General features: G+C 56.0%; 1 protein-coding gene across 1 annotated transcript; it reads right to left on the bottom strand.

The window, feature by feature from the left end:
- Positions 1-7,573: 7,573 nt before the first annotated feature.
- On the bottom strand, positions 7,574-20,864 carry LOC123632020 (mucin-12-like). Its single transcript, XM_045542157.1, has 11 exons — positions 16,757-20,864; positions 15,460-15,561; positions 14,887-15,014; positions 14,513-14,577; positions 11,954-12,105; positions 11,530-11,601; positions 11,279-11,441; positions 10,440-10,601; positions 9,359-9,435; positions 8,010-8,098; positions 7,574-7,896 (listed from the first exon to the last, which is right to left on the bottom strand). Exons 1-11 carry the CDS (start codon positions 20,862-20,864, stop codon positions 7,855-7,857), a joined length of 5,160 nt encoding a protein of 1,719 aa, XP_045398113.1. The 3' UTR covers positions 7,574-7,854.
- Between the last annotated feature and the right edge of the window lie 914 nt (positions 20,865-21,778).

The raw sequence follows: 21,778 nt of genomic DNA, 5'->3' as shown, positions 1-21,778 counted from the left end.
TTGCTTAAGCCCAGGAGTTTGAGGTTGCTCTGAGCTTGACGCCACGGCACTCTAACCTGGGCAACAGAGCGAGACTCTGTCTCAAAAAAAAAAAAAAATACACCAGATGGATGAAGGACAGATTAGACACTGGAGAAGAAAGGAACAATGATTTGAAGGCATAGCAATAGAAACTAGACAAACGGAAATACATGGAGAAAAAAATGAATCTAAAAAATTATAAAAAGATCACAAATGATCTGTGGAGCAACTTTAAGCAGGCTAATGTACAGGTAATTAGAGTCCCTAAAGGCAAAGAGAGAAAGGGCAACCAAAAAATACATGAAGAAACAATGACCCCAAATTTTCAAACTTGATAAAAACTGTAAGTCCACAGATTCAAGAACTTCAACAAACCTCAAACACAAGAAGTATAAAGAAAACTACCAAGGAGTTCAGATTCTACAAACATTAAAAAGAAATTTTATAAACAGAAATTATAAAAAAGAAATTATGAAAGAAATTTTATGCCAATAAATTTGACAACTAAGGTGAAATGAACAAATTCTCTGAAAGACAAAAACTACAAAAGCTCACTTGAGAAGAAATAGATTACCTGAATAGCCCTATATCTTTTTTTTTTTGAGACAGAGTCTCGCTCTGTTGCCCAGGCCAGAGTGCTGTGGTGTCAGCTTAGCTCACAGCAACCTCAAACTCCAGTGCTCAAGCGATCCTCTTGCCTCAGCCTCCCCAGTAGCTGGGACTACAGGCGTGTGCCACCATGCCTGGCTAATTTTTTTCTAGTTTTAGTAGAGATGGGGTCTCGCTCTTGCTCAGGCTGTTCTTGAACTCCTGACCTCAAGCAATCCTCCCAACTCGGCCTCCCAGAGTGCTAAGATTACAGGTATGAGCCACCGTGCCCGGCCAGCCCTATATCTATTGAGGAAATTGAAATTGTAGCTTATAAACCTTCCCACAAGGAAAACTCTAGGCCAGATAGCTTCATTGGTTAATTCTACTTAATAGTTATGGAAGAAATGATACCATATTCTACATAAATCCTCCCAAAAATTGAAGAGGAGGGAATACTTCTCCATTTATCCTAGAAAGACAGCACTACTTTGATATAAGAACCAAACAAATATATTACTAGAAAATAAAACCACAGACCAAATCCTGTACGACCATTGATGCAAAAACTCTAAACATAATTTTAGAAAATTAAATTGAACAACATATTAAAAGGCTAACACATCACAGCCAACTGAGATTTTTTTGTTTCTTTGTTTGTTTTGTTTTTGAGACAGAGTCTTACTCTGTTGCCTGGGCTAGAGTGAGTGCCGTGGCATCAGCCTAGCTCACAGCAACCTCAAACTCCTGGGCTTAAGCGATCCTCCTGCCTCAGCCTCCCGAGTAGCTAGGACTACAGGCATGCGCCACCATGCCCAGCTAATTTTTTCTGTATATATTTTTAGTTATCCATATAATTTCTTTCTATTTTTAGTGGAGACAGGGTCTCACTCTTGCTCAGGCTGGTCTTGAACTCCTGAGCTCAAACGATCCTCCCGCCTCCGCCTCCCAGAGTGCTCAGATTACAGGCGTGAGCCACCGTGCCCGGCCAGTCAAGTGAGGTTTATTCTAGGAATGCACTATTGGTTTAACATTTAAAAGTTATCAATGTTATTCACCATATTAACAAACTGAAAAAGAAAAACCTTATGAGCATGTCAATAGACACAGGTAAAAAGCACTTGAAAAAATCAATTCCTGATCAAATATCAATTCCTGATCAAATATCAATTCCTGATCAAAAATGTCGGCAAACTAGGAACGGACGGGAACTTCTTCAACCCAAGAAAGAGCATCTATGAAAACACTACAACGGTACTTAATGTTAAAAAACTGAAGTTTCCCCCCAAAATCAGGAGCAAGAGGGGGATGTCTGCTCTCACCAACTCTGTTCAACATTGCACTGCCAGTGCACCTTTTTATTCTTAAAAAAAAAAAAAAACGGAAGAGAAGGAGGAGGAAGAGGGGAGAAAAAGAAGGTAAGGGCTTCTACGTGCCAAGCAATGCCAAAGATTGCCTGCAAACCACCAGCAGCTTGGCGAGAAGTATGGAACAGACTTTCCTTCCCAGTCCTTAGAAGGAACCAACCCTGCCGACACGTTGATCTTGAACTTCTAGCCTCCAGAACAGTGAGACAATAATATGTCTCTGTTGTTTAAGCCACCTGGTTTGTGGTACGTATGGGACCTCTGCCCTCCTCCTAACCAGCCTCCTCCCCACTCAATCACTACCCTTAATCCACACCAGAATGATGTAAATTAATAGCCTTTTTATTATCTTTAAATAATGAAAAGATAAAATGTAAATACTAGTAGTTATATTTTTTGTTTCAAAAATAATTAAAAACCAAATAAGCCCAAGAGCAGATAAGATTGCTTGAAAAACAAAACATAAACTTGGTTAAGTCATCCTAGGGTGTACAGAAAGTGGAAGAAACACAAGCTGGTAGTCGGAAGTATTTGTTTTCTGTCAATTGGTTTCCAACAATTGTTTGCTTAGAGCTGGCATCAAGCATATAAAAATTATGGAATCACGGAAAATGTTTTAGAAATTTAAAAATCTATGTAAATCTATTCTCTTTTAAGTCTGGCATTTTTCAAAGTAAGAAGTTGAAAAAATATGATTAAAGAAATGTACAAATCAAAACAGTAGACGAAAGCCCCCCCTTCCCACCAGTGCCTCATTCTGAAAAGCAGACAGAAATGCTTAAAGAAACATTAGAAGTTTTCAAACCCCCGTTCCCATGGTACACCCATTGCAGTAGCTGAGACAGCTGTGACTGGGAATGTATTTTTTGATCAATTTTTAAAAATTGATTTTAAAAATCTCATTTGTTTTCAGTCAATTGCCTAGATGCTGGGCCTTCTTGTCTTTGTCTTTTTCTTGAAATTCTTAATAATCTTGGAACAAAGGGTCCTACATGTTTAATTTGCACTGAGCCCTACAGATTATGTAACCGGTCCAGCCTACACCCTGATGAGAGGTCTTGGGCCATCATCTCGGCACTACTACTGAAGTCACCCAATTTGTGAGGTGCTGGTGGCCAGGGTCGGCCACCTAGGCCAGAGCTGTGCCAAGGATGAGGAGGAGAAGCAGTGCAACGTGACCAAGAAGCTCCCAGAAGGAATGGTCCTTGTGGCAAAGATGAAACTGGCCCATCCCTGTCCCAGCCTGGGCCTGGCTCCTTCCGTGGGCAAATACAGGAGTCCAAGGGTTCAAGGTCAACATCTTCACTCCACCCTGCCCTGAAGGCCCTGACCCCACTGACTCCCAAGAGGTGGGGACAGGATGGAGTGACAAGGAAGCTCTAGACTGCAGGGCTGGGGCAGAGCTGAGGGGACAGAGGGGACCAGGCCTGGGGCAGTGCTGGGGCTGAGGCCCCCAGGCACACCAAGCAGTCGGTTTCATAACATCCACCGTGAGGGCGCGTCTCTGATTGTTTATTCATGTTGGTTCTATTCTTCCCCCACCGCTTGTGTTTGACCAACTGCAGAGAAAGAGATTGTTCATGCTGCGGCAAAAAGAGTTCACCTGGATCTCAGGAGGGCAGGCCTGCAGGTCGGGTAGGGGCGGGCAGACAAGGCAGCAGCCTCCTCACTGGAGGGCGTGGGGGGTGGGTACCACCAGGGCCACCCACCTCTTATATCCACCGGCTTCCTCCCTCACTCTTCTTTCTGGCTAATAGCAATAGCTTTTTTTTAAAAGGCCAACTCCCGCTGGGCACGGTGGCTCACGCCTATAATCCCAGCACTCTGGGAGGCCGAGGCAGGAGGATCACTCGAGGTCAGGAGTTCGAGACCAGCCTGAGCAAGAGCGAGACCCTGTCTCTACCAAAAATAGAAAGAAGTTATATGGACAGCTAAAAATATATATAGAAAAAATTAGCTGGGCATGGTGGCGCATGCCTGTAGTCCCAGCTAATCGGGAGGCTGAGGCAGGAGGATTGCTTTAGCCCAGGAGTTGGAGGTTGCTGTGAGCTAGGCTGATGCCACGACGCTCTAGCCTGGGCACCAGAGTGAGACTCTGTCTCAAAAATAAATAAATAAATAAATAAAAGGCCGACTCCCCACCCACCACCCCGGCGGGGTCTCCCCTCAATCCTTTCTGTTATGAGTTGAACTGAAGCCCCAACCCCTAGTACCCCAGACTGTGACCTAATTTGGAGATGGGGTCTTTGCAGGTGATCAAATTAAATTCAGGTCACTAGCGTAGACCTTAATTGGACGCAGAGACACGTACACAGGGAGAACTTCACGTGAAGATGGAGGCAGAGATTGAGGTCATGCATCTGCAAGCCAAGGAAGGCCAGACATGGCCAGCAAACCACCAGAACTGGGAGACACCCTGGGACAGACCCTTGCCCAGCGCCTTCAAAGGGAGCGTGGCCCTGCCCGCATCTCGGTTGTAGACTTCTGGCCTCCGGAACCATGAGACAACACATTTCTGTTGTTGTAAGCCACCCAGGTAGTGAGATCTTATTATGACAGCCCCAGGTAGAAAGTGCAGTTTCTTACTGGTCCCCCGGAAGGTTGCAGGGATGGGTTTGAGGTGTGGGGAGTTAGTGGAGCTTCCTGGGAAGGCTCCCAGGAGGAGGCGGGTCCTGTTGAGGGGACAGCGGTGAGCACTTGAATGTGTGTTCCTCAGACTGTCCGGGAGGAGGGCGTGTGACGTGGTGGCGGAAACACAGGGTGGATGAAAGCGCCCAGCCAGGTATGCGGGGAGGGCAGAGGAACACATGTTGTGGACAGGTGACTTAGCTCCCTGGCTGTGGTCATGTTCACGTAGGTATAGGGGTGAGAGGGCACATGCCAAGGCAGGACAGGGCAGGACCAGGACAGAGGACATTGTGTTTTGTTGATATGCAATATTACCAGGTGAGCTGTAAGATAAGAGGGTGTGTCTACCAGGAAGGGCAACTAGGCTGTTTCTCTAGACTCACGCCCTGTCCCGCCATCCCCAGCTCCGTGGCCCAAGGAGGGGCTCTGGGTCCCCAGAGGAGATATGGAAGGGTCAGAGGCCACTCAGAGCTGGCCAGGGCCCTGGAGACCCTGCACGGTGGAGGAGGGACCCACAGAATCTTGGGGAGGAGGGGCAGAGAGTCTGGACGCTCCCATTTTACAGAGGGGGAGACTGAGGCTGGAGATGACATGAGCCACAGAATCCAGAATGTGGGGGAGGCCAGGAGGGGGCAAGGAAGAGGAGGGGAGAAGAAGGAAGGGAAGAAGCAAGAGGGAAGGGAGAAGCAGAGGGAAAGAAAGGAGAGGAGGGGGGTGGAGGGATGGGAGGAAGCAGGAATATCCTCTGCTACTAAGGCCCACGGTGTTGTGTAAAGTGCCACTGTGAGAGATGCGTGACCAACGGTCCGGTTCTGGAGCTTAGAAAGTGTGGGAAATGGCTGGGCACAGTGGCTCACGCCTGTAATCCCAGCACTCTGGGGGGCTGAGACAGGAGGGTTGCTTGAGCTCAGGAGTTTGAGACCAGCCTGAGCAAGAGCGAGACCCCGTCTCTACTAAAAACAGAAGGAAAAAAAATTAGCCAGGCGTGGTGGCCTATGCCTGTATTTTCAGCTACTGGGGAGGCTGAGGCAGGAGAGTCACTTGAGCCCAGGAGTTTGAGGTTGCAGTGAGCTATGATGATACCACTGCATTCTAGCCAGGGAGACAGAGCAAGACTGTCTCAAAAAAAAAAGAAGAAAGAAAGAAAGGAAGAGAGAGAGAGAGAGAGAGAGAAAGAGAAAGAAAGAAAGAAAAGAAAAAAGAAAGTGCAGGAATCACGGGTATTTTTTACTACTCCTAGGCCAGAAGCTCTGGGTGACATCCCCACAGGGTGACATCTCAGGGGGGGAATCCTGACGCCTACAGCTCCAGTGTCTGCCTTGGTCCCCCTCCCTCCTTCTCTGGGGGCAGAAAAGGGGCAGAGGGTAGGTCTAGGAGGGACTTCCCGGGACCCACTGTCACCTACTGCTGACCTGAGCCTTGTCCCCTGTGGCCATGGAGCCCAAAGCAGCTGAAGTGGGAGGATCCCCAGAGGCCCCAATCCTTGTCTTTTCAGGGGGGAAACTGAGGCCAGAGGTGCACTGAGTGGCCCCAGGGCACACAGCTGGTTCACGGCAGGATTAGAATCTGGGGCTCCTATTTGGCTACAGCCCTGTGACATCCTCGGGGAGCGAGGCAGGGGTGGGCTGAGGCAGGACCAGCCAGGACGAGAGAGTTGGAGGGAGGGGGCTGTAAGGCGAGTGTCTGCATCGTGTAAGGAGACCCCGGGCACTGGTGCAGGGGTGAGGGGTGAGAGAGAGTTAACAGGAACATTCGTTACAGACAGACCCTCACATCGGGTGGCATCTGTCGTGTGCTGGGATCAACCCGGGGGATTCCGTTTCACCCTGGCAGCAGCCCTGACAAGTAGGCGCAATGATTCTTCCTTTCTGGAGAGGAAACTGAGGCTCGCAGAGCTGACCTGGAGGCTCCAAAGACCTGGCTCTCCCCAGAGCTCACGGGGAGAGGAGAGAAGTCCAGGCATAAGGCTGAGCTCTGGGGGGGCCCCCAACAGTGCCCCAGAGGCAGCCCTCCCTGGGGTTGGGGTCACTCACCCTGCTCAGCCGCAGCATGGGGGCTCGGGAGCTGGAGGATCAGGGCCAGCAGGCACAGCGCCACCGTCGCCAGCCTCGGCATAGGAGCTTCGCTCTCGTGGGAGCCCGCAGAATGGACGTCAGCCAGCAAAGCTCAGAAATAAATGGGCCCCGGAGACCTTTGGTCCTTGACACTGGGGATTGGGGGCCAGCCTGGACCTGAGTCAGTTGGGGTGCTTCCCTCATGACTGAAGGTGCAGGACCCGCTCCAGGCCAAAGGGCAGAGGGAGGAGGAGCCCCTTCCTGGCAGCACACAGGCATGTGAACCATCAGCCTTATCACCCCACAAGACGGGCACCCAGGGCCAGCGGCAGCCTGGGAGAATGGAGGGGACCCCCAGAGGGAGGTGGGAGGTGGACGAGAGGGGCCGGGCCCCAGCAAGAGAGGAGAAGGGCACCCTGCGTTCGGCCCCAGCCCATTCGAGGAGATCCCCTCGTCCCTCTTTTCAAGCCCTTCCTATTGTCCTATATGTACCCCACCAGGACATGGGGTGCAGATTGTGGCCACACCTGGGCCAGTACCCAGCCTGGGATGGCCAGGAGTTCTTGGGTCTGTGGGTTCAGAGGAAAGCACAGCCCGCTGTGGTCATCTGGGGTGACCCTGCCCTGCCCAAGTTCAGCACAGCCAAGTGCTCATTCCTTGGTCATCGGGGGGTTCCCACCCCTCACTCCTTGGGCATAAAGTCCACTCCTGCCCCCAGGACCCGACCGCAGCCTTGTCTGCCACAGAGACCTCAGGCAGAGGTGGGCCTGGCCCTGCCTGGCTGGAGCAGGGAAGGGGCCCAGATTCGGCGCCCGGGCTGGGAGGGATGCTCTTCCCGGGAAGGGCCCCCACCCCGCCTACCCTGCAGCTCCCCCAGACTGCGGTGGGGGGAAGGAAACCTCTCACTTCATAAGCTGCACTTTAAGATTTGCTTTTATTGGTAGGAAAATTCCACAATAGGGAGTCACCAAGGAGCAATCGAGGATGCCAGGGCATCTGGGAGCCTCGGGGCCCCTGGGTGGGGCGCTCACAGCCCCCACTCTTCCTGATGGGCGCTGGCAGGACCCGCCACGTCTGGCAGCTCTGAGCAGGGCAGCTTCAGGGCCTGGCTTCAGTTTCCTCTTGACCAGCGGGGGGCCTGTGGGGGGCTCTCTGCCCTCTCTTGTCCAGATCTCGATGAGGAGGGCCCTGCTGCCTCACCGAGGGGGCATCACCACTTGGGGCCTCTCGATGTGGAGCTGGAGGGTGGGAGAGAAGAGGTGAGGCTGAGGGGAGCCCACGGGGGAGCCCCAGGGGAGGGGGAAGCCCTGGAGGGAAGCTCGGGGAGGGGGGGAGCTCCCAGCTGAGTCACCTCTGTGGCAGGGTCTATGGTCCCCAGGGAGGGCCGGAAGTGGCTGTAGGCATTCTCAAGGCCGTATCTGTCCCGCCTCAGATTGTCCTCTGTGGGGAGAGGTGGGTACAGGAGTGACGCAGCCTGGGGCGGCCGGAGCGCAGGAGGAGCAGGGTTCCCACTGCCTCCCCCACTACAGCTTATTTCTGGGGAGCAGGCCCCAGGCACAGGATGGGGCGAAGTGGCAGCCCCCCCAGCCCAGCACATGCCACGGGGTGGAAAGCCACGGCCACATAGAGTGGGGGTGAAGGCCCGTGCGGCCGTGGCAGGTGATGGTCGGGCGGGACAGGACTCAGCAAGGCCACACTCCCTCCTGGCAATGGTAACCACAGCACAGAGCAGCTGGGCCTGGAATCTTCCTCCCATCACCCTCCTGGGAGATCAGCGCTCACTTCCTGCCCCTACAGACCCTGCACCTGCCTCCTTCAAGGTCTGCGGTGGCTCCCGGGCGCCTCTCACCCTCCTCACCGTGGGGCCAGACTGCCATGAGCTGAGCTGACAGTTCCGAGGTCCCCTCAGGCCACAGACCTCTGCCCAGGCTTCAGAGCAAATGCCACCCTCCAACTAAGTGTGCCCCCACCTGCTGCTTCTCCCCCATTCAGGGATCCCAGGGGCAGCTCAGACACCCCCAGAATCCCCCCTCACTCCTCCCTTCCCCAGCCCTGCCAGGCTCACCTCCAAACCACGCCAGGCTGCCTCTTCTTCCCCCAACACCCGCCCGGCCCCTCAGCCTCAAAGCCACCTGAATGAGCGACTCAAAGCCACCCAGTCGGTCCCCCCACCCCATTCCAGCCCTCACAGTCCTCCACAACCAGGCCCTGCCAGCCTCACGGCCCTCAGCTTCCTCTTTCTTGGTGAGACCAACCTGCTTCCAGTCCCCCCACAGGCAAGTGCGTCCCCCCTCCAAACCGTGTCCACATGGCAGCCCCACCTAGGCCGCCTTTCCCGGCTCCTCCCTCCCTACTGGGTGTGTGAGAGCAGGAAGCGCACCTGCTTACTCACCTGCGCTGGAATCAGCTCAGCCCTTTCTGACCCCCACCCCACCCAGGCTGGGTCAGGCAGGGCTGTGCTCGAGTGGCCCTCTCATCCTGCTTAGCGTGTCGGACACCCTCACCAGGGTGGTCTCGGGGCAGGATCTGACCCTCGGCCACCCCTGCTCCCCTGCACATGGGGGAGACCTGGCTGCAGCAGAAGATGTGGAACGGGCTGTCATCCCCAGCCCCAGCCGTGTCACCCCTGCAGCCCTGGGCGCCTCCCTGCCTTACTCTACCCTGCAGCTTTGCTCACTCTCTTGCTCTAATGAGAAGTACCTTCCCAGATGCCTGTGTTCTGGAAGGTGCCAGCAACATCTTCTCTTTTCCAGTCTGAAGACACATCGTAATTTTCCCTGCCAACAGAAATGCCGTGAGCAGCTGGAGCCAAGGAGGCTAAGGAGGGGGCTCCCTCGAGGGGACAGTCACAGCCACAGCCCTGAGCCAGAGAGGGCCCTCCCCTCAGCGGCGATGGTAGCAGAGGACGAACAGCAACATCACCATGACCACCCCCCACCCCGCCGCCCCTCACTCCCTTCAGTGTGCCTCAGTTTCCTTATCTCTGAGATGGGGGCATTGGACTAGAATCAGGGTAGCTCCCTTTGACCTCCAGCCACGAGCCAGGCACTTTGCCAGGTGCTTCACGGCAACCTTGGCGGGTGCACCTTACCCCACTGACAGCTGGGAAAAGCCAGACCCGATGGCTCATTCCCAGCCTCTTAACAGGTGGTGCCACTCTGGGGGTAATAAACCACAGGCAGTTTCATCACATAACCTCATTTCAGTACATAAGTTTCTGTTTCCATTTCTCTGTGCTGCGGTTGGAATGTATCCCAAATCCCCAGTGCGACAGTGCCGAGAGGTGGGTCTTTACACAGGTGATTAGGTCTTGAGGGCTTGGCCCTCTCGACTGGATTACCACTGTTACCGAGAGAATGGGTTGCTGTAACAGTGAGTTCAGGCCTCCCTTCCTCTCTCTCTCCCTTCCCCCGTGTTACGATGCAGAAGAAGGCCCCCAACAGATGCAAGGCCACCTGCCAGATGTAGGCCCACGATCTCGGACTTCCCAGCCCCTAGAACCATGAGCCAAATAAACTTCTGTTGTTTATAAATAGCCAGTGGGTGGTACTCTGTTATACTGGCACAAAATGACTACAACACTGTGCCAAATGGACATACCACGTCAGAGGCCGCTCTTTGCTGTGCTCAGAGCGGGGTGGGGCTGGGCCCCAGCTGACCTCCCTGGCTGCCCAGCTGGAAGGAGCAGAGCCTCAGGATGTTCCAGTGCTGGCCGCCCTGGGTTCCTGCTCCACATCTGTCCCCTCTCTCTGGGCCCGTGCTGCTGGCCCCACAAGCTCACCTGTGCAGTTTTCTCTGCGATAGGCCGAGGAAGATGATCAGGACGACCACTGCGACCAGCAGCACGGCCACCACGGTCCCCACAAGCCCGTACACGAGGCTCTTGCTGATGCTAAACTCACAGGTCTCTCCCCAGTACCAGTGTGTGTTGGATTTCGGGCACCTGGGGACACAGGCAGGCTCAGGCTGGCCCACTGGCAATACTCACAAAAGCAAAAACCCATGTCCAAAGCTCAGGAAACCAGCTCTCCCTCCCCCTGAGGGCTGGCGCTCGGCGCCTGGGAGCCTGGGTCCCTGACTCCCTAAGACTGACGGGGACCCAGGACTACAGATCAGGAATTCGGAATGACTAGCGCTCAGAAGGATCTCAGGGTTTGGGGTGCCTCGTCCCAGACGCTTGATGTTTACTCGTCTAATCTCTAAGCAGCTGGCACTTAGATGGGCCTGTTATCACGTCTTATATTTTGTACTTGAATTTATGGCCTTGTGGACTTGGTGCCTTGGCTACAGCTAGAGGTGATAATGGGACCATGACTAAGATGATGTAAGGGAAACTAATGATAGAGATTGAGGTAAAGAGAGAGAGAGAAAGAGATTTGGAAATTGGTAGCACAAACTTTTTTAGGGAGGGGCTTAATCTAGGATGTCTGCGCCTACCCCTGACTCTCCAGGGCTGGCGGGGGATGGGAGACCCAGGCAGAGGGAAGAGGGACAGACAAGAGCAGGGGAGGGGGCGCCTTCCAAGCTCTACCCAACCCCTCACCACATGGGTGACTGTGGGGGAGGGGGAGGGCCCTACCACCAGGAAAGGGCGGGCGCTGGGCTTGGGAGGGTACTCACAGGCAGCGAGGGCCACTGTGCTGCAGCTGGCATGCACCCCCATGACAGTCCAGTTGCGACTGTGTCCCCAAGGTGCACTTGGTCACACAGGCCAGCTTCCCATTCAGTACATCCACATAGTAGAACTGCGCAAACTCCTTGGCAGCTTTCTGGGTGCATTGCTCTGGGGTGAGAGGCAGGTAGCAAGCGTCAGCCCGGATAAAGCACCCCAGCCCCCACATTCACCACCCACGATCCTCGCGGCTGCTTACCCTGGAGGTTGAAGCCTAGCTGCACGGTCTTATCCACGGAAGTGTTGTTCTCATTGTAGCACAGTATGGACTCTGCCGAGGGTGGGTGGAAGGAAAACAGGACAGAAATGCTCCCCTCTGCCTCCCTGGGGGTAGCTGGGCCTCCCTGTTCTTCTATCCCACACCTTTCCCTGGGCCAGCGCGAGTGGGGTCTTGGCCCATCCTAGACACGCAGCTAGTTCCAGGCTTGAATGGGGACATGAAGGTTGGTGACAACCTCAGCCTGGGACTGGGAGCAGCACAGGATCTGGGGAAGGCCCCTGTCCTGGTTTCTGGATTCCTCCAGCAGAAGTCTTGGGTGTTCCAGAAGAAAGGACAGATGGGGAGGGAGGGGGCAGCCAAGACCTCTCTTCCCACCCACGTCAAGGGTTTTAGGTGGGCCCACCTTCGCATGCCTCAATATCATCAGGCACTTTTTTGGTTGCAGTCACAGTCTTGGCTGTCACGATCTTAGCAAGGTTTGCAAACAGTTCCTCATACTGGGCAGTGAAGTTTGCCTCCAGGACGACGTCATATTTCACCACAATGCTGCCGTTGCTGGAGGTTAGAATTGTTCCATCGGTTAGTTACCGCATGTCACCCACCCGCCCAGTAAGTGGTGCCCACGCAGCGGCCACGTGATCCAGAGGTAGGGAAAAATCCAGACCCTCCCCTCCACCGCTAATGACCCAGAGGGAGTCAGTAGAGCAAAACAATTTCAGATACCGAAATATCAGTGGCCACAATAAATACCCACTGGTGAAATACATTTCTGTAAAAATAGAGGCTCTTGCTTGAGGATGTGGAGAAACAAGAACCCTTGTGTCCTGTGAGTGGGAAAGTAATAGGGCATAGCCACTGTGGAAAACAGTATGGACGTTCCTCAAAAAGTTAAAAGTAGAATTGCCATATGACCAAGCAATTCCACTTTGGGGTAAAAGAATTGAAAGCGGGGTCTCAAAGAGATCTTTGCAGACCAATCGCACAGTAGCGTTATTCACAATGGCTGAAAGGTGGAAGCAGCCCAACCCATGAACGGATAAACACAATGTGGTCTGTCCATACACTGGAATATTATCCAGCCTTAAACAGGAAGGAAATTCTGATGCATGTCACAACATTGAGGACATTATGCTAAGTGAAATAAGGCAGTCATGAAAGAACAAACACCGTGTGATTTCACTTATATAAGGTTCCTAGAGTAGTCGAATTCATAGAGACAGAGTAGAACGGTGGGTGCCAGGAGACTGCGGAGGGGGTGATGGACAGCTAGTGTTTAAGGGGGATGGAGTTTCAGTTTTGCAAGATGATAATGTTCTGGAGATGGATGGTGGTGATAGTTACACAACCATATGAAGGTATTTAATGCCACTGAACTGGACAGTTAAAATTGATTGAAATGGTAAATTTTATGTTATAGGTATTTTACTACAATAACAAATTTTAAATAAAAAGTAGAGGCACTTAGATTATATTTTAAAAAGCAAATAAGCAAAACAATGAAGAAATGTGAGGTCATGTTAGGAATGTAGGATTCCAACCTGGAAACTTCTTGGACAGCCAGTGACACTATCAAGGAGAGAGGTCTTGAAATAAGAGAAGTCACCTGTCACCATCATTTCGAAAGAGAAGTCAGTGGCAGGACTCTGGAGCACTTAAACCAGCAAAATCCCAAGCCAAATGGAAATGGGTGCTGATGCTGGGCATGGGGTGAGGTGGGGGCAGAGGGGGCCCTTGGTGGCGTGGCGCTCACTCCCTCCTTCCTGAAACCCTGTCTTCCCCACTGCTGAGACACGACACCCTCAGGGCCCCCTTCCCAACTCTGTTTGCCTCTTTCCACTCTCCGCTGGGGCCCTGCCTACTGCTCACTTGCTGGTGCCTTCCAATTTCTTCCCTGGGAGACCCTCATTCCTGTGCCGTGACCACCCTGGGCCATCTCGTCCATTCCATGGCTTCCAGCTACATCCATCGGGGTACCAATGCCTGTGTCTCCCTGAGACTCTCAAAGCACATACTCCACATAGTGAGGTCCCGGGCACTTGGAGCTTGGCCCACACTGAGACCATCGTCTCCTTCCCCCATCCTGTGCCTCTTGACGTCCCTCAGCCCCACACAGGGCAGCCCATGCCTCCAGCAGCCCAGAAATCTGCCGTCACTCCTCCTCTCTCCTCCCTCACACAAATCCCCATAATCCCCTGTTCCTGCCCCCAAAGACCTTTCACACTGGACCCTTCTTCTCCTGCACTGTCCCCTCTCTTGTAGGTCCCTGCCCACACGTTCTGCACCCTGCAGCCAGACTGAGCTGTCTGCACTGCAAATCAGAGGCAATCCCTAAACCATTGGCTACACTGTTGATGCCTGAAGTCTAACTTGGCAAGAGCCATCTTTCCGTCCTTCTCTCCATCACCAACCCTCTGCCCTCAAGCTGCCGGCTGCTCTGAGCAATCTCTGTAGTTTCCTGGACTCTGCCCTCCTCTCTCTCACCTCTGGGCTCCTTGTCACCGATTCCCACTGCTGTAATCTCTCTCCCTCCCTTCTCTCTCCCTGCCTCATTCCTCCTCATCCTTCAAGCCTCAGCTCAGTTGTCACTCCTTCCGGAAAGAATTCCGTCCGCCTCACCAAGCTTCCTTTCAGGAGCCCTCCTCCTGCCCCCTGTGTGTCCCTTACCATAACCCTAACCAGGCTGCACAGCCACTTTGTGATCTGTGTTCTACCACTCTGAGCTACAGGAAGGCTGGGACTACTGTGTTCTCAGCATCTAGCAGGGGACCAGCTCTTCCCAAATGTTTGTTGAGTGGCTGAATGATGAATGAATGAATGATCTTAGGGCCCTCGGGTATTGCCTAGAAGCTGGGGGTTCCTCTGGCCCAGCCAGGTACTGATACTCTAACCATTCATGGTGGGAGGAGGCAGGAGACCAGAGATAGAGGGGGGGTCCCCATCCACCTGCCCCCCTGATACTCACGACAGTTCCCTAATGATGACACCTTTATACTCAGGAAGGTCATTGCCGGAGTAAATTTTATCCATCTGAAAAAAATGAAGTGGCTGAGCTCACACAGGGCTGGGGCATAGAGAGGCCCCTGTTCCCCTGCTTGGGGCACCCCCAGGCTCCCCTATGCAGCCTATGGATGAGCCCATAGGAACCTCCCTCTGCCGGGATGTGGGTGGGTGCATGGGGCTCAAGGATGGACACTCCCAGAGGACCCTCTCTCTGGACTTAGGGAGATTGAGGGGCCCCAAGAGTTTATGAGCTCTGATCAGTAAGTCAAGATGAGCCACTACATCCCCTCTCACAGGGGACGTACCCTGGGGAGTCCAGGCAGTCCCCTCTCTTACCTCTCTCTTGACTAGTTCAACAAAATTCAAGTATGCCTGGGAAGCCGTGTTATTCAGGTCTTCTGTGAAAATCCTGTAAATCACTTTCACTATCACACCTAGAGTGGCGTTGATCTGTCCCGGGACCTCTGTGGGAACAGGCCACACCATGCATGACACAGCAGCCTCTCAATAATGTCCCCTGGGATTAATAAATTCTCTGCCTATTGGTATATTGGGGTGAAGGAAGTGGGTAGGAGAGAGGATGCAAACTCAAGAGAAAGGTGGGGGTCACTGAGACTTCTGTCCCTTGTCTCTCAAACCGTGAGCAGCTGGTGGCCAGGACAGAGGAGAGAACAAGACAGGGTGGACATAGAAAGCCCCGGATGAGAGAGGCAGGTGAGTTAGTGAAAAGGGCCCTGAAAGTGGTGACAAAAGGTCCTTGTTCTACCTGCGATGTGGCCTAGGGAAAGTCACATCACCTCCTCCACCCACACAGGGAGGCTGTGGAGGCTGATCCTTCTAACACTGCCAGCCTATTTTAAGTGGTCAATGGGACTGGAAAGAGCTGCAGCTCTCAGAAAAAGTCATTACCTACTAAGAAGGATTCCAAGGGGGTCTGGCACTGGTAACCAAAGTAGCCTTGAGGACAGACACACTCTTCTCCATTCCATGTTGTCCCATTCAGGCAGTTCCCTGTGGAAGGATAGAATTCACAGCCATCAGCAAGGAAGCCCAAGGGGCAAAAATACTGGCTCCCATTCCAGGACTCAAAATTCAGCACTGAGCAGACGAGGGGGATGGGCCAGATGATGATGCAGCAACGGAGACCCCTCAGATGCCAACGCCATCCTGAGGGGATTGTACGAAGAGCAGGAGGAATACGAGGGAGCAAGGAAACAAGGGCGGCCAAGATTGGGAGGCCAAAGCAGGAGGATTGCTTGAGGCCACAAGTTCGAGACCAGCCTGAGCAAGAGTGAGATGCTGTCCCTGCTAAAAATAGAAAAATTAGCTGGGCATGGTGATATGCGCCTGTAGTCAGGGTAATTGGGATGCTGAGGCAGGAGGATTGCTGGAGCCCAGGAGGTTCAGGTTGCAGTGTGGTTTTTGTTTGTTTGTTTGTTTGTTTTTGAGACAGAGTCTCGCTCTATTGCTGGGCTAGAGTGCCGTGGCATCACCCCAGCTCACAGCAACCTCAAACTCCTGGGCTAAAGCGATCCTACTGCCTCAGCCTCCCGAGTAGCTGGGACTACAGGCATGCGCCACCATGCCCGGCTAATTTTTTCTATATATATTATTAGCTGTCCAAATCATTTCTTTCTATTTTTTAGTAGACTCAAGGTCTTGCTCTTGCTCAGGCTGGTCTCAAACGCTTGACCTTGAGTGATCCTCCCACCTCGGCCTCCCAGAGTGCTAGGATTACAGGCGTGAGCCACCGTGCCCGGCCTGCAGTGTGTTATGATAGCAGCACTGCACACTACCCCAGGTGACAAAGCAAGATCATGAGAAACAAACAAAGAAAGAAAGAGAGAGAGAGAGAGAGAGGGAAGAGAGAAAGAGAGAAGGAAAGGAAGGAAGGGAAAAGAAAGAAACAAAGACACAGAGGAGGGAGGGAGAGAGGAAGAAAGAAAGAAAAACAGAGACAGAGAGAGAAGGAGATACGCAGGGAGGGAGGGAGGAAGGAAGGAAGGCAGGCAGGCATACAGAAACCACAAGGTAAGAAAACAAGACTCATATATGTGAAAAGAGAACAAATCTACGAAGGAACATGAAGTCTAATTGTGAGAAGAAAGCACTAAAAAAGTGAAACAAGACTATAAAAAAGGTGGACACACATTACATGCTGAAAAAGACAAACCAGGTTAAAAGAAGGGTATACAAAGTAACTCACATGGTGTCACAGCTGGAGACTCAGTCCCTGTAACACCTGTCCAAGGACTAGTGAACGGCGAATGCAGTATGGAAGTACTATTGAACCAATACAGTGCGGAAGAAGTGGGGCCCGGAGAAGCGGAGGAAGATGCAGGAAAAACATCAGAGTTTGTGAACGCTGAAGACGAATCAGACACTGCAGTCGAGCGGAAACCAGAAATAGTTGAACCTAAAGACGAAGAACCTGGCAATGAAGTGGATACACTCCCCGTAGACACCGCGGCAAGTGGTGAGCCTGAGAAGGTTGGAACGGTGGTAGATACGTCCCGGACACCCCCTGTTGGGGAGGTGGCAGGTGACAGTGTTTTCTCTATTGAGCCCGGGCTGCTCTGGAGGCTGGTGGACGGTTGGCTGAGGCCGGAGGTCGCGGCGCTGGCCGAGAACGGTGTGGTGGGAGCTGAGCCTGGACTGCTGGAGCGGGCTGTGGATCCTGCGCCGGGGCCTGGGCTGCTAGAGCTCCCAGGTGACACTGTTGACAGAGCAGAAGCCGGGCCCGTGGACGAGGCCGTAGATCCTTCACTGCGTCCTGCTGTGGAGGAGCCCACAGGTGACACCGTGCTGTGTGGTGAGCCTGAGCCGCTTGGGAAGGTGGTAGACGCGCCGGGGACACCCGCCGTTGGGGAGGTGCCAGGTGACAGTGTTCTGTGTGTTGAGCCCGGGCTGCTCTGGGAGGCTGTAGGTCCCTCGCTGGGTCCACCAGGACTCACGGAACTGGCAGGTGACACCGTCGTGTGTGGGGAGCCTGGGCTGCTGGCAGACGTCGTAGCGGCCTCAGTGGGGCCTGGGCTGGCGGAGCTGCCAGATGCCAGCTGCGTGGAGGCAGCGGAGCCCGGGCTGCTGTGGAGTGCCGTAGAGGACGCACCGAGGCTGGGGCTTCTGGAGCTGTCAGGTGGCGCCGCCGTGGCAGTGGTGCTGGGGGTGCTGTCCAAGCCTCTGGAGGTTTCGCTGAGGCCAGAGCTTGTCGGGACGTGAGCTGACGCTGCTGTGTGCGTAGAGCCCGGGCTGCTCCGGAAGGACGTAGAGCCTTCACCGGACCCTGGTGACGTGGGGCTCACGGGTGACGCTGTGCCGCGTGCGGAGGCCGAGCTGCTCTGGGCAGTGCTGGATCCGTCACTAACTCCGGGGGAGGGGGAAGTGCCGGCCGATGCCCTGGTGTGTGTAGAGCCCGGGCTGCTCTGGAGGCTGGTGGACGGTTGGCTGAGGCCGGAGGTCGCGGCGCTGGCCGAGAACGGTGTGGTGGGAGCTGAGCCTGGACTGCTGGAGCGGGCTGTGGATCCTGCGCCGGGGCCTGGGCTGCTAGAGCTCCCAGGTGACACTGTTGACAGAGCAGAAGCCGGGCCCGTGGACGAGGCCGTAGATCCTTCACTGCGTCCTGCTGTGGAGGAGCCCACAGGTGACACCGTGCTGTGTGGTGAGCCTGAGCCGCTTGGGAAGGTGGTAGACGCGCCGGGGACACCCGCCGTTGGGGAAGTGCCAGGTGACAGTGTTCTGTGTGTTGAGCCCGGGCTGCTCTGGGAGGCTGTAGGTCCCTCGCTGGGTCCACCAGGACTCACGGAACTGGCAGGTGACACCGTCGTGTGTGGGGAGCCTGGGCTGCTGGCAGACGTCGTAGCGGCCTCAGATGCCAGCTGCGTGGAGGCAGCGGAGCCCGGGCTGCTGTGGAGTGCCGTAGAGGACGCACCGAGGCTGGGGCTTCTGGAGCTGTCAGATGGCGCCGCCGTGGCAGTGGTGCTGGGGGTGCTGTCCAAGCCTCTGGAGGTTTCGCTGAGGCCAGAGCTTGTCGGGACGTGAGCTGACGCTGCTGTGTGCGTAGAGCCCGGGCTGCTCCGGAAGGACGTAGAGCCTTCACCGGACCCTGGTGACGTGGGGCTCATGGGTGACGCTGTGCCGCGTGCGGAGGCCGAGCTGCTCTGGGCAGTGCTGGATCCGTCACTAACTCCGAGGGAGGGGGAAGTGCCGGCCGATGCCCTGGTGTGTGTAGAGCCCGGGCTGCTCTGGAGGCTGGTGGACGGTTGGCTGAGGCCGGAGGTCGCGGCGCTGGCCGAGAACGGTGTGGTGGGAGCTGAGCCTGGACTGCTGGAGCGGGCTGTGGATCCTGCGCCGGGGCCTGGGCTGCTAGAGCTCCCAGGTGACACTGTTGACAGAGCAGAAGCCGGGCCCGTGGACGAGGCCGTAGATCCTTCACTGCGTCCTGCTGTGGAGGAGCCCACAGGTGACACCGTGCTGTGTGGTGAGCCTGAGCCGCTTGGGAAGGTGGTAGACGCGCCGGGGACACCCGCCGTTGGGGAGGTGCCAGGTGACAGTGTTCTGTGTGTTGAGCCCGGGCTGCTCTGGGAGGCTGTAGGTCCCTCGCTGGGTCCACCAGGACTCACGGAACTGGCAGGTGACACCGTCGTGTGTGGGGAGCCTGGGCTGCTGGCAGACGTCGTAGCGGCCTCAGATGCCAGCTGCGTGGAGGCAGCGGAGCCCGGGCTGCTGTGGAGTGCCGTAGAGGACACACCAAGGCTAGGGCTTCTGGAGCTGTCAGGTGGCGCCGCCGTGGCAGTGGTGCTGGGGGTGCTGTCCAAGCCTCTGGAGGTTTCGCTGAGGCCAGAGCTTGTCGGGACGTGAGCTGACGCTGCTGTGTGCGTAGAGCCCGGGCTGCTCCAGAAGGACGTAGAGCCTTCACCGGACCCTGGTGACGTGGGGCTCACGGGTGACGCTGTGCCGCGTGCGGAGGCCGAGCTGCTCTGGGCAGTGCTGGATCCGTCACTAACTCCGGGGGAGGGGGAAGTGCCGGCCGATGCCCTGGTGTGTGTAGAGCCCGGGCTGCTCTGGAGGCTGGTGGACGGTTGGCTGAGGCCGGAGGTCGCGGCGCTGGCCGAGAACGGTGTGGTGGGAGCTGAGCCTGGACTGCTGGAGCGGGCTGTGGATCCTGCGCCGGGGCCTGGGCTGCTAGAGCTCCCAGGTGACACTGTTGACAGAGCAGAAGCCGGGCCCGTGGACGAGGCCGTAGATCCTTCACTGCGTCCTGCTGTGGAGGAGCCCACAGGTGACACCGTGCTGTGTGGTGAGCCTGAGCCGCTTGGGAAGGTGGTAGACGCGCCGGGGACACCCGCCGTTGGGGAGGTGCCAGGTGACAGTGTTCTGTGTGTTGAGCCCGGGCTGCTCTGGGAGGCTGTAGGTCCCTCGCTGGGTCCACCAGGACTCACGGAACTGGCAGGTGACACCGTCGTGTGTGGGGAGCCTGGGCTGCTGGCAGACGTCGTAGCGGCCTCAGATGCCAGCTGCGTGGAGGCAGCGGAGCCCGGGCTGCTGTGGAGTGCCGTAGAGGACGCACCGAGGCTGGGGCTTCTGGAGCTGTCAGGTGGCGCCGCCGTGGCAGTGGTGCTGGGGGTGCTGTCCAAGCCTCTGGAGGTTTCGCTGAGGCCAGAGCTTGTCGGGACGTGAGCTGACGCTGCTGTGTGCGTAGAGCCCGGGCTGCTCCGGAAGGACGTAGAGCCTTCACCGGACCCTGGTGACGTGGGGCTCACGGGTGACGCTGTGCCGCGTGCGGAGGCCGAGCTGCTCTGGGCAGTGCTGGATCCGTCACTAACTCCGGGGGAGGGGGAAGTGCCGGCCGATGCCCTGGTGTGTGTAGAGCCCGGGCTGCTCTGGAGGCTGGTGGACGGTTGGCTGAGGCCGGAGGTCGCGGCGCTGGCCGAGAACGGTGTGGTGGGAGCTGAGCCTGGACTGCTGGAGCGGGCTGTGGATCCTGCGCCGGGGCCTGGGCTGCTAGAGCTCCCAGGTGACACTGGTGACAGAGCAGAAGCCGGGCCCGTGGACGAGGCCGTAGATCCTTCACTGCGTCCTGCTGTGGAAGAGCCCACAGGTGACACCGTGCTGTGTGGTGAGCCTGAGCCGCTTGGGAAGGTGGTAGACGCGCCGGGGACACCCGCCGTTGGGGAGGTGCCAGGTGACAGTGTTCTGTGTGTTGAGCCCGGGCTGCTCTGGGAGGCTGTAGGTCCCTCGCTGGGTCCACCAGGACTCACGGAACTGGCAGGTGACACCGTCGTGTGTGGGGAGCCTGGGCTGCTGGCAGACGTCATAGCGGCCTCAGATGCCAGCTGCGTGGAGGCAGCGGAGCCCGGGCTGCTGTGGAGTGCCGTAGAGGACGCACCGAGGCTGGGGCTTCTGGAGCTGTCAGGTGGCGCCGCCGTGGCAGTGGTGCTGGGGGTGCTGTCCAAGCCTCTGGAGGTTTCGCTGAGGCCAGAGCTTGTCGGGACGTGAGCTGACGCTGCTGTGTGCGTAGAGCCCGGGCTGCTCCGGAAGGACGTAGAGCCTTCACCGGACCCTGGTGACGTGGGGCTCACGGGTGACGCTGTGCCGCGTGCGGAGGCCGAGCTGCTCTGGGCAGTGCTGGATCCGTCACTAACTCCGGGGGAGGGGGAAGTGCCGGCCGATGCCCTGGTGTGTGTAGAGCCCGGGCTGCTCTGGAGGCTGGTGGACGGTTGGCTGAGGCCGGAGGTCGCGGCGCTGGCCGAGAACGGTGTGGTGGGAGCTGAGCCTGGACTGCTGGAGCGGGCTGTGGATCCTGCGCCGGGGCCTGGGCTGCTAGAGCTCCCAGGTGACACTGTTGACAGAGCAGAAGCCGGGCCCGTGGACGAGGCCGTAGATCCTTCACTGCGTCCTGCTGTGGAGGAGCCCACAGGTGACACCGTGCTGTGTGGTGAGCCTGAGCCGCTTGGGAAGGTGGTAGACGCGCCGGGGACACCCGCCGTTGGGGAGGTGCCAGGTGACAGTGTTCTGTGTGTTGAGCCCGGGCTGCTCTGGGAGGCTGTAGGTCCCTCGCTGGGTCCACCAGGACTCACGGAACTGGCAGGTGACACCGTCGTGTGTGGGGAGCCTGGGCTGCTGGCAGACGTCGTAGCGGCCTCAGCGGGGCCTGGGCTGGCGGAGCTGCCAGATGCCAGCTGCGTGGAGGCAGCGGAGCCCGGGCTGCTGTGGAGTGCCGTAGAGGACG

Source organism: Lemur catta, chromosome 2, assembly GCF_020740605.2.
Source record: "Lemur catta isolate mLemCat1 chromosome 2, mLemCat1.pri, whole genome shotgun sequence".
In the NCBI taxonomy this organism is placed as follows: Eukaryota; Metazoa; Chordata; class Mammalia; order Primates; family Lemuridae; genus Lemur; species Lemur catta.
Note: the sequence above shows the minus strand (reverse complement) of the source record. Positions and strands in the feature narration are given on the sequence as shown.

What these genes read in the sequence shown, in the direction of transcription:
- LOC123632020 (XM_045542157.1), bottom strand. Translation starts at nt 20,864, where the DNA reads ATGACGTCTGCCAGCAGCCCAGGCTCCCCACACACGACGGTGTCACCT. An exon ending in TCGCAGAGAAAACTGCACAG is followed by an intron (nt 9,436 to 10,439) that starts GTGAGCTTGTGG and finishes TTCTGTTGGCAG; the next exon opens with GGAAAATTACGATGTGTCTT. An exon ending in CCATAGACCCTGCCACAGAG is followed by an intron (nt 7,897 to 8,009) that starts GTGACTCAGCTG and finishes CCCACCCTCCAG; the next exon opens with CTCCACATCGAGAGGCCCCA.